At 41.4% G+C, this 13,801-nt stretch overlaps 1 protein-coding gene across 1 annotated transcript in view; it reads right to left on the bottom strand.

Moving 5' to 3' along the window:
* Window positions 1-13,801, bottom strand: part of C9 (complement C9) — a 49,741-nt gene that overhangs the window by 31,365 nt on the left and 4,575 nt on the right. The window contains exons 2-4 of the mRNA XM_059173862.1: window positions 7,219-7,324; window positions 6,659-6,803; window positions 6,255-6,402 (exon numbers count right to left, since the gene is read on the bottom strand). Coding sequence (XP_059029845.1) covers window positions 6,255-6,402; window positions 6,659-6,803; window positions 7,219-7,324 — 399 coding nt within the window. The remainder of the gene's footprint in view (window positions 1-6,254; window positions 6,403-6,658; window positions 6,804-7,218; window positions 7,325-13,801) is intronic.

The raw sequence follows: 13,801 nt of genomic DNA on the forward strand, positions 1-13,801 counted from the left end.
GTAACTGAGTTTGAGACAAAAGCAGAAATTCTTCCATGGCTCTAGACCACATCCCAAACTCCAATGAACTGGATTATAAATCTGGATGTTGGTTTCAAGAGTAATTTGTCAAAGGGTTTTGATGGTTTGCTCTAAAACCCATTGTTAATGGAAGAAAGATAATCGAGAATATGTTACCATCAGCGGGTTAGTTAAAAACTACATCTTCACGTAAATGACACAATCTTTTTTTTTTTTAAAGATTTTATTTATTTATTTGAGAGAGAGAGAGAGACCTTGAGTGGGGGGAATGGGGCAGAGGGACAAGCAGACTCCCTACTGAGCAGGGAGCCTGATACAGGTCTTGAACCCAGGAAACATGTTCATGACCTGAGCTGAAATCAGATGCTTAACTGACTGAACCACTCAGGTGCCTCCAAATGGCACATTCTTAATGAATTTTGAATCTGTAAAGAAAATGATGTTAAAACTCAACTTTAAAGGAAGGTACTTAAGGAACAAATTTAGTAATATCTTTCTCAGAGCTAAATGTACAGTTAAAATTAACCACTTCTGACTTTTTCCTCTACTAGAACCTTTCATGAAAAATGCTATGGCCCTAAAATTTAACATAGGGCCAAAAATCAGATTTAGTTGAATAAGAAAGAAAAAAGAGACATTAGTATCTGGTTTACTTTCTCAAACATCTAATGCCTCATGACAGGTTAACATTTCAGCTTCACTTCTTCACCCATCTCTGTATCCACAGCAAATGAGTCATACTTTTTTTCCCTTTGGTATGACTAAGGTTTGATACAAAGACAAGAATACTGGAAGCAAATGATCTGCGTTTGTTTCTTCAATAGGCCAGTACATTTCCTTTGTTCTATAGTGAACTTGTCCAAAAATCTCTATTAACAGAGACCCTGTACCTCTTCCCTTACAGGGAATAATGACATTAATCTTTGCTTATAATGATGATGAGCTCTTGGGTAACTATGATACCCTCACAGAGTGTAGTGTTTGTAGTAAATAATGAGTAATATTGAGAGAGTTAATACACAGTCTTTTCTCATGAAAAATATATTCAAACTGGGGAGTCGGACATATAACCACCAATTTCAAAAAAGAGTCCATGGTCAAATACACTCGATGAGCCAATGAGCAGCACAGGCAATTGCCGTGCAGGTTCCCAAAGGGAAGAAACCTCATGGCAGCGTCATAAATAGAGGTTAGAAGAAGTAGGATTTGATTTGGGTGCTGCAGAATGGGGATGGAAGGGTAGGTGGAATGGTGTGAGCAAAATCCTGCAGGTGGAAATGTGTATGGCGTGATTTCAGGCAGTAGTCTTCAGATTTTCTGTCCGTCTACTCTATAAAAAATTACGACAAATTTTGCTTGCCTGCACAATGTTGGCGTGACATCTAAGATTTTTCATCTTAAGTTTAAGCTGTTGCAAAGGATATAATTTCTCAACATGCTATAAATATTTATCTTATAGTTATTTTTCCTCTTTTTAAAATAAATCCGATGAACTATAAATGTCATAGTGATGGTGGGTGTCCAATCCCTGCAATGTTTATATTTCTTTAGCAACTAGACATTTTGTAGAATTCCTTTTGATTCTTTTTTTTTAAAAGACACTTTATTTTTTAGAGCAGTTTTAGGTTCATGGAAAAATGAGTGAAAGATTTAGAGATTTCCCATATGAACCCACCCCCTTTTGATTCTTCAATCTATTTTTCTAGTCCATTTCCACTACAGAAATTCAGCTTAATGTAATGTTATTTCAGCTTGGAAGTTTTATAGGATCACTTTTTTAATACTTTTTTGTATCAAAAAGGTATTCATTGAAATTTTATAAATAATAAGTATCCTTTGACTATTGGGTCTAAATAATTAAAAACTCTTCTGGATTGAGTAAAATTATTAGCAGTATCATATATATGTATATTAAAAAACTTAAATAGTTAACAAACATTATTTTTTTTGTAAAGTTGTCTCAATGAGTTGAATGGATGTCTTTTTTAATTAAGTGATTAGTTCCTGCCTTCATGGATGAATATTATTTATTGCTAGAAAAGACAAGATTCATAATCAATCGTATTCCTACTTTCCATTTTTGTAGATATTAATGTTGATAAACTTTACTCATGTACGTAAGTGGAAAAGAATAGAAGGCATTTTGTCATGGCAAGGTCACTTGATTCTTTGATCTCCTGAGTTTTGCACCAAAAAAAGATCAGTAGTCTATCATTAAGAATTATTTTTATAACCCATTATCTGAAAATTGATATGATATCTTTCAAAAAGAAGTGGAGATGGGTTGACTTATAAGACACTGGCGTCCAACTCAGCACCAATATTTGGAAATGTTTCTTGGTTCTTCCACCACAGAGTAAAACTGAGATGGGTGAGGGGAGCACTCTTCTTTTGGAAGGTGATAGTTAAGCAATTGTAAAAGGGGAAGGGAGAGGAGAGAATGGGCTTCACAACTTGGATCCTACTGAGTTGCTAAACTTTCTGAGTTTATGAAAAATATTTATGTATGGAATTGAAGATTCACTCTTTGTTCAATAGATGAGTTAAGCCACTAATAGTTGAGAGAACTATTATTTAAAACTTACCTGTCTCCCCCTTAGAAAGTCTTTGCACCTCACAGTATGCATACCCTACTTTGAAGATTTTGTTTTACAGAACAGCAAATAGACTAGTTGGCTGGATCCATCTGGAAAGTTGCAATGAAACTGCTCCACAGGCTAAAGCACGACTAAGGAAGAAATGTTTCAAAACCTTTGACTTGGTTCCACTACTACAGAGACAGCCAGTCTAGTCTAGAATGAGCCAATTTTTTTATTCGGCCAAGAAACACGAAAACTTCTATGGTTGGAATGTCATCGCCTGGGAAATAAAAAAAGCATTTGTATTTTGCCAGCACCTAGAGATGCCTGTTTTCATACCAACATCTAGAACCATAAGCAGTTCTAATTTTCCAGGTGAACAGAAAAGAAAGCTCCCTCCACAGAAGGGGTGCTATGCTTTAGATCACATAAAAAAAGTAATTTGTTGCATACCATACATCATTTACAGCTGGCTTGGATTTCTATTTTTTCAATGAGCACAAGATGGGTTGGGGATTTCCCTAAACACTTCTGGAGAATCTCAAATGCCTACAAGGCAAAAGGCGGAAACATTTGTGTTACAAGGGAATTCTGCTGGCATTAAGAATTTAAGGGGGAGTCCTTCAAATGAAAAAAAAGGTATAAATTAATGACTGTGGGTACTTGTGACTTTCATGTGTGAAAGAGTCTGATTGTATATGACTTCTGGTGAGACTTGTTGAGATTTTCCAGATAGGATTGCGTAGAAGCAGTTTCTAAGCCTGTTGCTATGACTAGGGTGTTTACTCCTATTACTTCCAATAGAAGTAATAGGAGTAAACAGGAGTAAATAGGAGCGCCTTGGAAGAATAATAGCCATGCATGGTAAATAAATACAGAATGTTCATAGGATTGAAGAATATCACCGATATAATAAAGCATGTCATTTTGAGAATTCTTCTTAAATATTAATTACTGATTTCCTCTCTTCTATACTCTTAATTCAAAAATTCAGAAAATCAACTTAAGGAGTTTCATTTTCTAAGGTTCATTTTGCTTTGAAGTTAGGGTGTTGATTGATGAGCTTTGCAGTGATGGGGGAAATGACGTGGGTGGTGATGAGCATGGGGGGAGAGGCCAAGGTAAGGTGGCATGGTGAAAAAAAAAGAGTTTTCTAAAAGTCAGAGAAACTTGGGTTTAGTTCCACTAGAAACTAAAGAGTTCTGCTAAAATTGAAAGAGACTAAACTGGTCTTGCTGGCTTCCCTCCCTTTTTTTTCCCCCCTATAAAATGAATATAATACTTTCTCTGACAACCTCAGGATTATTATGAAAAATCTATAGGAAAAAATGTAGGAAAGAAAGTTCAAAGCATTATGCCAATGAAAGCTGTTGGAGAATAATAGACTTTAGGAAGACTGGTTACAGGTAATTGTTCATGGTAATGAGGAATTTAATAAAAAATACTGGTGAAATTATTCTATGAGGACCTACTTCATTTTTCACCTCTTCAGCCAACCTTCCCCATGGCGGGGGGCCCCACCCTCTTCCTTGGTCCTGAAGACTCAACCCTGTGTCATTCACTGTCACCAGTCCTTACCGTGGCAAAAGATGATATAGTTACCCAGCTCCCTGGGATGCCTCATTATGAAACTTTCTAGCAAATGCTATATAATCCATTTCTCTGTTTTCTGAGAAAACAGAGAAAACTAATAGATTAGGAATGATTGTTTTTCAGCTGAGCGGGCTAAAATTTCCATATCCTTTCACAAGGTGTAAATTTGCATTGAGTGGAAATACATAATATGTGCAAAGCCCTGCTTCAAGCCCATCTGTTTAGATTAAGGAGAAAACTGCTTCTTGGATCCCAAATACAACAAAAACAATGTCATAATGGACTTCGACCATGGACTCAACAGTCTCTCCCTAAGGAAAGCAGGAGAATGAGTCAGAACGCATTGGAGCAGGCTGTGATCTGGTTATAAGGTGTCTGACAACCTCCATACCATTTACTGACAATTATTAAAAGAACCTCCTGTGTTTGGAGACAAAAACCGTACACTTTGTGTACCTTCAGGCTACACTTTGTGACTCCTACCTTCAGGCTAGGGGCCAAAGACACTTAGTAGGCAATACTTGAATGTTGCTAGGACGAGATTTTATAATGTGAGTAAAGGGTGTGTGAAATGTTTTACCCATTTCCTAACTCTTGGTACCCTGGATTTTTCTCCTTATTGAGATTCAACAAGTGCAAGTTCTATCTAGCTTGGAGGGAGAAGACATCTCCATTTATGGCCAACCCTGATCCAGAGGCCTTACCTTAGGAACTGCCCCCTCCCCTGGATAGGGTTTCTCAGTCTGAGTTCCACTGATGCTGTGGGTCTGGCCACTGTGTACCTTTCAGGATTGGTCCAATCCAGGGCCTCTACCCACTGGATATTGGCAGTGCTCCCTCACCCCCTGAGTCCTCTGTTCTATCCCCCACAGTTATGACAACTGGAATAGTTTCCAGTCATCATCAAATGTCCTCTGGGGAGCAAATCACCCCTGGTTGAGACCCAGTATCTTAGTCCCTCTATTAGCCTTACTTTTACCATGCCCTCATCTTCTTTCCTCTCCTTATCCCCGTCCCAGGAAATAAGTCCTGAACCTGAATTTATTTCTAGGGACCCAGTTTCAATCTTACCTAATGCCATTGACAGTATTTTAGAAGCACCTATTTTCATTAATTCATGAGCTGATTGATTGATTCACCTATTTGTCTATTCCCCAGTGTTGATAGAGCATCTGTGATAAACCAGGCACTGAGATTTATGAGATTGATAAGACACATCACATGGCAGACAGTGAAACAGAGCCACATGCCATCTCCATCAATAGACCAGTGGATGTGGGAAAAGATGTGTCTCTGTTGAGTACAATTTGGCAACAAATCTACCAAAGTACCATTATTGAAAACAGCTCAGAACTTTTGGAAACTGAAATGGAAACTATGCCATGGGCATCCCTGGAATGTTCTCTGACTATATGGAACAGCCCCTTGGACCTACATCATTTTCCTAATTCCTAGAACACAGATCTCTGGTTAGTGGTTATTATTCTGTAAAACTCTTGAGTTCTAAACTGTCCAAGACTTCTCATCTGAGTTTAGCTGGCCCTAGCGCCCTACATTTTGCATAGAAAATGGGCAAAACTTCACTTTGTAATGAGAACCAGAGTCTCAATACCATCACCAACCAACATCACAACTGCTTCTTCTGCGCTTTCCTCTTGGGTCAGCTCTACAATGCTGTACTCTTCTGAGAACTTATAACCAGATGTCTATCCAGAACAAGTTCCCATGGAAGACAGCATTACTGACAATTCAAACATCTGAACGGCCAAACCCACTTGAACATGGCTGTGGTCTTTCTGAAGTTCTAAACTGAGGTGTGTCGCCTCCTGCTGGACTCGGAGAAAATCACCTATCTTCCTGAGGACGGGCACCTTGTCCAAATGATCTTGAGATACTGACTTTGCACTTACCTTCTTTTAAGCTCAAGCATGTTTCAAGGAGAATGCAGACTGGGGGGCTGCCCTGCCCCCGTGCAGACCCTCCACCACCCTAGCACAGCAGGAAAAGATGAAAGTCCCTTTCTCCCATCTTCATCTAGAAACATTTCAGCCAAATACAGACCCATAGCCGGCCGTCCGCCCCAGCTCAGATTCTTCCACGACTCTGTCACGGCAGGGGGGACGGGGATCACCTTCACAATCATCCTCGTCTGAAAAGTCCCCACAGTCATTGTCACCATTACACAGAAGCCGTCTCTTGATACATCGGCCTGTGATCAAAATCAAGAAAGACACTGTGTGTTTCATGCCAGATTTCCTCTCTCTTCCTGATGTAAGCAAATGGACTTTAACATGGATGGAGGGGAGGCAACAGGCACATACTTGAATTCTTTGTACATTTACAGAAAGCCGTTTGACCAGCCCCTTTCGCACTTGGAAACATAAGCGTGTAAAAGCAGGCTTTGTTCTTTTCGTTCGCGAGTGCGCACAGAAGCCCATGGGGAGGAAGGGGGATGTGAGGATTACCTGTACCACATTTAAAGTCATTGCCACAGTCCTCCTCCACGTCTTCACAGGGCTCAGTGGGTTCACACAGTTGTCTGTCTCCCACTGCTTCTATGCACTTCTTCCCGTCGTATTGTCCAAAGATCTCAATGCTCCTTGAACGGAACTGTGCAAAACAAGCTGGAAATATTAGAATTTCTATGGCCAAAAAAGGGTAATGATCTAAAACTGCGTCCACAGTACTGTAGCCCTCTAGACCCAGTAAAGTTGATTGTTTCAAGATGGAAGCCCTAAAAGTAGTCACCAATATTAAAGTCATACCTCGCATGCTAGGGTTGGCTGTCTGTCCTTCAGCATCTGATTCTTCAAGGCACACATTTATTATTGTGTGCCATGGTGAGATTTCTAGGCAAACTGAGCCTCATCCACGTAGATATTTATCTTTCCTTCTTAGTTGGGAACTCAGTGGGGGTGAGGGTGGGAGCTCCCTGCCTCCTAGTCCTTTTCCTGGAGATGCTGGCAACAGAGTTTCCATTTGGGGTCATTGGTGGGGAATGGCATTGGTGGGGAATGACACTTACCTTTAGTCTGAGGCAAGGGTCACATTCTGACCATTCGCTCCAGGAGCTCATTCTGCAGTCTATGGGAAGTGGCTTCTCATTGTCTTCTACTACCTGTGGGCCATAACTAAGAGAATAGAATCATCAACTTCATGGTGTGACTCGCGTCTGTGTCCAAGAAGTCTTCCCAAACCAGTCTGATTTATTTACTATTCTTCTGCTTTCCAAATCAAAGGACTTATACTTTTTTTTTTCTAAGATTTTTTTAAAGTTTATTTGAGAGAGAGAGAGTGAGAGATAGAGCATGAGCAGAGGAAGAGGGAGAAGCAGGCTCCTGCTGAGCAGGGAGCCCCATGCGGCACTTGATCCCAGGATGCTGAGATCATGACCTGAGCCGAAGGCAGATGCTTAACCTGCTGAGCCACCCAGGAGCCCTGAAAATCAAAGAAATTATCCTTTTACTAGATCTCTCATTTGACATTGGATCATAAGCAGCTTTATGTTTTCAATTGGTCTTCTTATTGAATTCTTGTACTGCTTTGTGACTTAACTTTCGACCCAACTACAACATAGTAAAATGGTGATGAGGGAAACAGGCAAGTCATCGTGCTGCCTGTTTATGTGCATTAGTCTCAGATTTTCTGCTACCTTCTAGAGACCTTTTTTCACGTTGCTTCCCCCAGAGTCTGAAAAAGCTTCCAGTTGCCTGGTTTTCTTGTAAGCCAGCGGGTCCAAGCAAGCACCTGGGAGCCCAGCTTTCCTACCCCTGCTCTGTTCACATCCTAAACAAGCCTTACCGTTCACACTCTGCTTCAGGACTGACCCCTCACCATTCTGCATTTTAACACCTATACTTTGGCCCTTACAGCCTTCCCTCCCACCCCAGATCCAAAGCTCAGCTGTGCTTTTCTGAGCTTTGAACTTTCTTTCTTGGTTCACCATTTGGATTTCTTCTGGTTACAACACCTCCTTGGATGACGATCTTCTTTAATGAAAGAAAAGAAAAGAAAACAAAACCAAAAGCAAAAACCACTGAACAAGCATCCTATGAATGCTCTGTCCTGACTTCCCAGAGCTGGCACCTGTCCTTTCTAGAGTGCAGCATCTTGCTCTAGAGGGCTGGCTCCGAAAGGCCATTGCCTCCACGAAGGCTCTAGATCCCAGCTCTCTGAGACCTCTCTCACTGATGAGGTCACTGTCAGTGAGACCACTGAACATGGTCTGCATTAAAACTCTTCCTCCCTCCCAGTTTCTTTCCATGTGTTGTATATTGTGTTCAAGTTTTTGATACTAAACAGAAAGAAGCAAATGAATGAACAAAAAAGACCTTCTTTGTGAACTCTACGTTTCTTTCCAGCTGCTCCCATTCCTGCCCTTTCACAATGTAAAAGAATTTATAAAAGAATTGTTATCAAAATATTTGTTTCTCTTTCATAAAAAAGGGGGAAAAAAAGAGTTTCATGTCCTCCTTCATCTTTAGGTACTTCTTAAATTCTCTCATCCTTTTAGCCAACTTCCTTGGGAGAGTAGTTTGAATCCTGTATTTTGTTCCTCACTCCCAATCAATGGCTCAGCCCTCCTGCCCCAGGGACATTGCTCTGGCCAAAGTCAATGATGACTCCCATGTGGCTCAATTGGTCCTTTCAGTGCTTCTCTTATTGACTTCCTTACAGGGATCAATGCAATTGGCCATTCTTGCTGTTTAAAATACTTTCTTCCCTTGGACTGAATGACACTAAACTACCATTTCTTCTTTCTCTTCCTTCGGTTCTCCTACTCACCCATGTGCTCCTCCTCCTTAGACCATCTCTGGAATGCTGTTTTTCCAGGTCTTGTCCTTGAATCCACTTTTTTGTTTTTTCTCTCTACACTTTCTCAGGGTTTTGGTTTCCATGCATATGCTAATGACGCTCAGAGATAGGTCTGTCGTCCAGACATCTCTCCTGAATTTTAAGCTCTTGGATAAAACTCCCAACTGTACATCTGCACTTGGATTTCATTATGGTCCATTGAACTCAAAATATTCTCAAAACAAATTCATCATTTTTTCTCTCCTCTCAAAGCTCTACCTCCTCCATACTTACTGTCTGGGTGAACAGCACTTTCATTTATGCAGTTGGCCTGACCAGAGGCTTGGGTGCTGCCTGTCTTATCCTACAACCCTCACACTCATCACCTATAGCTAATCAACCATTAAAATCTGTTGTTTAGTTTGTAAATGACTCTCAAATCCATCCATCCTTCAGCTCTGCCAGATGCTTCTCTGTTCTACACTAACATTACATCTCTCCTGGATGACAACAATGTCTTGCTAATCCAGTTCCCTTAAATTGTACGTAGGATCTTCTAAAAATGCAGATTTGATTGTACCATACCCCTCCTGAAAACATTTCTGGAAGCTTCCTATCACTCTTATGATAAAATCCAAATTTTCTAACATGGTGTGGCAGGCAGAGTAATGACACCCCAACATGTCCCTAACCTAATCCCTAGAATCTGAGAATATTTTACCTTACAGGGCAGAAAGGTGTCTGTAGATGTGACTTAGAAATATTATTCTGGGTGGACTCATTCCAAATGTGTAAGCCCCTAAACGCAGAAGAACAGTTCAGGGAGATATAAAGACAGAAGAAGAAGTAGGAGAAATTCAAAGCATAAGAAGGGACCCCACTGGCTTTTGCTGGCTGTGAAAGTGGAAAGAAGCCATGAACCAAAAAAGGCAGGCAGCCTCCAGAAGCTGGAAGAACCAAGAAAATGGATTCCCTCTTAGGGCTTCTGGAAAGGTATGCATCCCTGGTAGCTCTTTGATTTCCTCCTAATGATTCCCCAGGGTTCTGCTTATTTTGCCTCCAAGTAACCAGGTATGTGGTGCAATGAAGGGAAAACTCCTTTGGTTCTAGAAACTGCACCCTGTAGATCTGTGACATGATACCTTTCTCTTTCCCACCTGCCACTGAGAGCAGCTTCAATGAATAACTAAGTTCAGAGGGTACAGTATGGACTGAAGGATGACAATGGAAGGTGAAATCCACTGTACACACTCCAGAGTGACAAGTCTTTTGCTGGCAAGCCTAGAACCCAGCCCACGATGAGGGCTGCCGAGAAAGGCTATTCATCTGTTTCACACACTGGGACCAGGATCCTGCTCCAAAAACATTGGCATCACCACAGACTGTTCTCTTATATCTTTTACATAAATAATAAAACCACATAAATTATGTACATGCTGATTCCCTTCTTTCTCAGTTTCTAACTTAAGGACTCCTTTTCTTTTTACAGGTTCAACTCACACTCCGGACTTAGTACAGAGCTCTGCCTTTGATCTTTTATTGCCCTTCTAGACCATGATTTGAGTTCATCCCTGGAATGACCCTATCCTCTGAAAGACCCCCTAGAAAGGTCCTCTGATCACATCCCTGTCCTGGGAGTGGGACTTACAACCCTCTAGCTATCAGGTGTCATGTATCTGTCATAATCAGAGACCACAACCGTGTGGCTGAAACAACAGAAATTTATCTTCTCATAGTTCTGAAGGCTAGAAGTCTGAGATCAAGCTGTCCGCTGCGTTGGTTTCTTGTGAGGCTTCTCTCCTGGGCTTATATATGGCTGGCTTCTCCCTGTGTGTTCAGATGATCTTTCCTCTCTACAGTTGTGTGCAAATTTTTTCTTCTTGTAAGTCGTATTGGATCAGAGCCCAGCAAAATGAACCCGTCTTAACTCAATTACCTCTTTAAAGACCATAACTCCAAACATAGTCATATTCTGAGGTATTAGAGGTTAGGACTTCAACATATGAATGGGGGTAGGGGACACAATTCAGCCTACAACATTCAATAAATGTTTTTTTAACTAAGCAGTTTCTTCTATTTAATTTTTTTTTAATTTTTAAAAAGATTTTATTTATTTATTTGACAGAGAAAGACACAGCAAGAGAGGGAACACAAGTAGGGGGAGTGGCAGAGGGAGAAGCAGGCTTCCCACTGAGCAGGGAGTCTGATGTGGGGATAGATCCCAGGAACTGGGATCATGACCTGACGCGAAGGCAGCTGCTTAATGACTGAGCCACCCTGGTGCTCCCAGTTTCTTCTATTTGTCTTCTAGTTTTACTAGACAATTTTCAAATCTCATTTTCTCATTAACCTTTTATTCTAACCTCTGAGACATAAATTTTGTAGGTGTTATTAGTTCTCTTTTACAGATGAGAGACTAAAACTAAAATTATACCATTTATCCAAAGTTGGACAGTTAGTGGCAAAACTGGATTCAGAATCAACCTCTCTCCACTCCTAGTTCACTGCCATTTTGCCCTGTTCCCTATGCTATATCCCCCTCTCATCACCAAGTAGATCCTCTTTGAAATGACCTAAATGGTCATAACTTTGTCAATACTTTTTCCTCCTCCTTCCTCCCTCCCCCTCTCCCCACTCCTTCCTTCCTTCCTCCCTTCCTTAATAGAGCTATTCTTTAAAACATATCAATTGGGGGATGCCTGAGTGGCTCAGTCGATTTAGAGTTCGCCTTCGGCCTAGGTCATGATTTCGGGGTCCAGGGATCAAGCCCTGCATCCAGCTCTCTACTCAGTGGGAAGCCTGCTTCTCCCTCTCCGACTCCCCCTGCTTATGCTCTTTCTCCCCCTGCCTCACCATCAAATAAATAAATGAAATCTTTAAAGCACATCAGTTGGACAGCTTGGTTCTTGCCTGGATCTATTTTAAGCTTAAACCTAAATGGTGTCAAATTAGACAAAAATAAGCTGGAAAGTGTGTGAGCATCTGGCTGTTTTCCCTTCATTGCACCAGATACCTGGTGACTTGGAGGCAAAATAAGCAGGACCCTGGGGAATCATCAGCAGGAAGTAGTAGATTATGCAAAAGGAATGCTGTACTGAAATGAATGTACTACATAAATATTAAGAAAGAAGATGAGTGATCTTGGACAGCTCCTTCTGAGCCCACCGCTCCCTCCTGAGCTCCTCTGACTCACTAGGCAGATAATGTTTTGTGGCTCAAAGACTGTGTATGCACAATGCTTACCACCTGCCTTTTGCCCTGCTGAGTTATTAGGCGGACTGGAGAAGTATTTGCAAAGCACTTTCTGGATTCCTAGATGAAATGTGTTTATCAAGTAAAACGTATCTCTAAGTGTTTCAATCTCAGCTTGAAAGTCACTTCCCAGATCAAAGTGATGTACAGCAGCACTACAGGAGGTCTAAGTCTCGGCCAGGAATGCATTCAATGAAAGGCCATTGATGCATGCCTGCTCCCATGTCTTGGCCTTGAAGAGATTCCAGCTTTATTAAAAGGAAACCTCCAGAACAGCTCACACTCCAGGACACATTGCAGCAGACCCAGGTGGAAAAAAACACCTGCTGTAGGAAGGAATCTTTTTGTCAATAAATAAGGCAATATGGCTCCTTTGAGTGTCGAAATATAAGCTTCTTAGGATTGCATTCTTAACCCACAGATCTGCCAGTTTGCTTAGTTCATGTAATTCATCAAACGAAAAGGTAATAGGACAATAATGTCCAACACTCATTTTTTTTTTTTTTAAGACCTTTCCTGATTTCCCAAGTCTTAACTTAAGAGCTTCTCTCAGGTGCTCCCAATGAGCCAATATTCAACGACCCTCAGAGAGGGCCTGCTCTGTGTCAGGAATGGTTCTAGTGTCTGGGGCTACATGTCTTTACCACCGAGTCTGCATTCTAGTGGCTGAGATACAGTAAATGAGAATCCAGCAGATATAGCACGCAGTATCAATGAAGACATGTGAGCGGTCAAAGAAAGGAAAGCAGGGTAAGAGGAGGGCTCTCGGACTGGGGTTGAGGAGGGAGCTTTCTTGTATGAAGTAGTCAAAGAACCCTCTCAGAGGAGGTATGGTGATGTAAAAATGTGTTCACAATTTCTTTGGCCATTCTTCCCAAAAAGATGGGTTCTAAGTGCCCTCCGCCTGAAGCCAGTAGTGTCTTTCTTAACACCCTGTTGAGTAGAACGTGGTGGAAGTGAGCCTGCATGTTTTAAAGGCTAAGGTTCGAGAAGGCCATGCAAGTTCTGCTGGCTTATCTCAAGACATGTGCTCTGTGATCCCCTTCCCACTATGGATAAAACTGAATACGAGTCTACCACATGGAGGACAAAGAGAAAGACGTGGAGATAGATTCTCAAGGAGACTTAAGTGTTCCAGCCCCTAGTGGTTTGAGTCTTCCCAGCCCAAGTGAAAGACACAAGAGTGAAGAAGCCATCATAAGAATCCCAAGCCACCATCTGACTATGTCCACGTGGGAGACCCATGGGAACCCCTTCACGGAGCCCAGTCCACCCTTGGACTCATGAGCCAGTAAAATAATCAGTATTATTTTAAGCTACTGTCTTGGGATGGTTTGTTACATAGCAGTATTGACCAAAACAGATGATACTTGGTTAGATACTTGGATGCATTCAGATACTTGGAAGCTATGTGAGTATCTGGAAAAGGAATGTTCCATGCTAGGGGAAAGTAAGTGCAAAGGCCCTGAGACAGTATATCGGAAGCACCAAGTACAGTGACAGAGAAGAGTGAGCAAAAAGGAGGGTGGCTGATGTGCCTGGAGAAACAGGTAGGGTGCCTC

The sequence above is a fragment of the Mustela lutreola genome, chromosome 5 (assembly GCF_030435805.1).
Source record: "Mustela lutreola isolate mMusLut2 chromosome 5, mMusLut2.pri, whole genome shotgun sequence".
NCBI lineage: Eukaryota > Metazoa > Chordata > Mammalia > Carnivora > Mustelidae > Mustela > Mustela lutreola.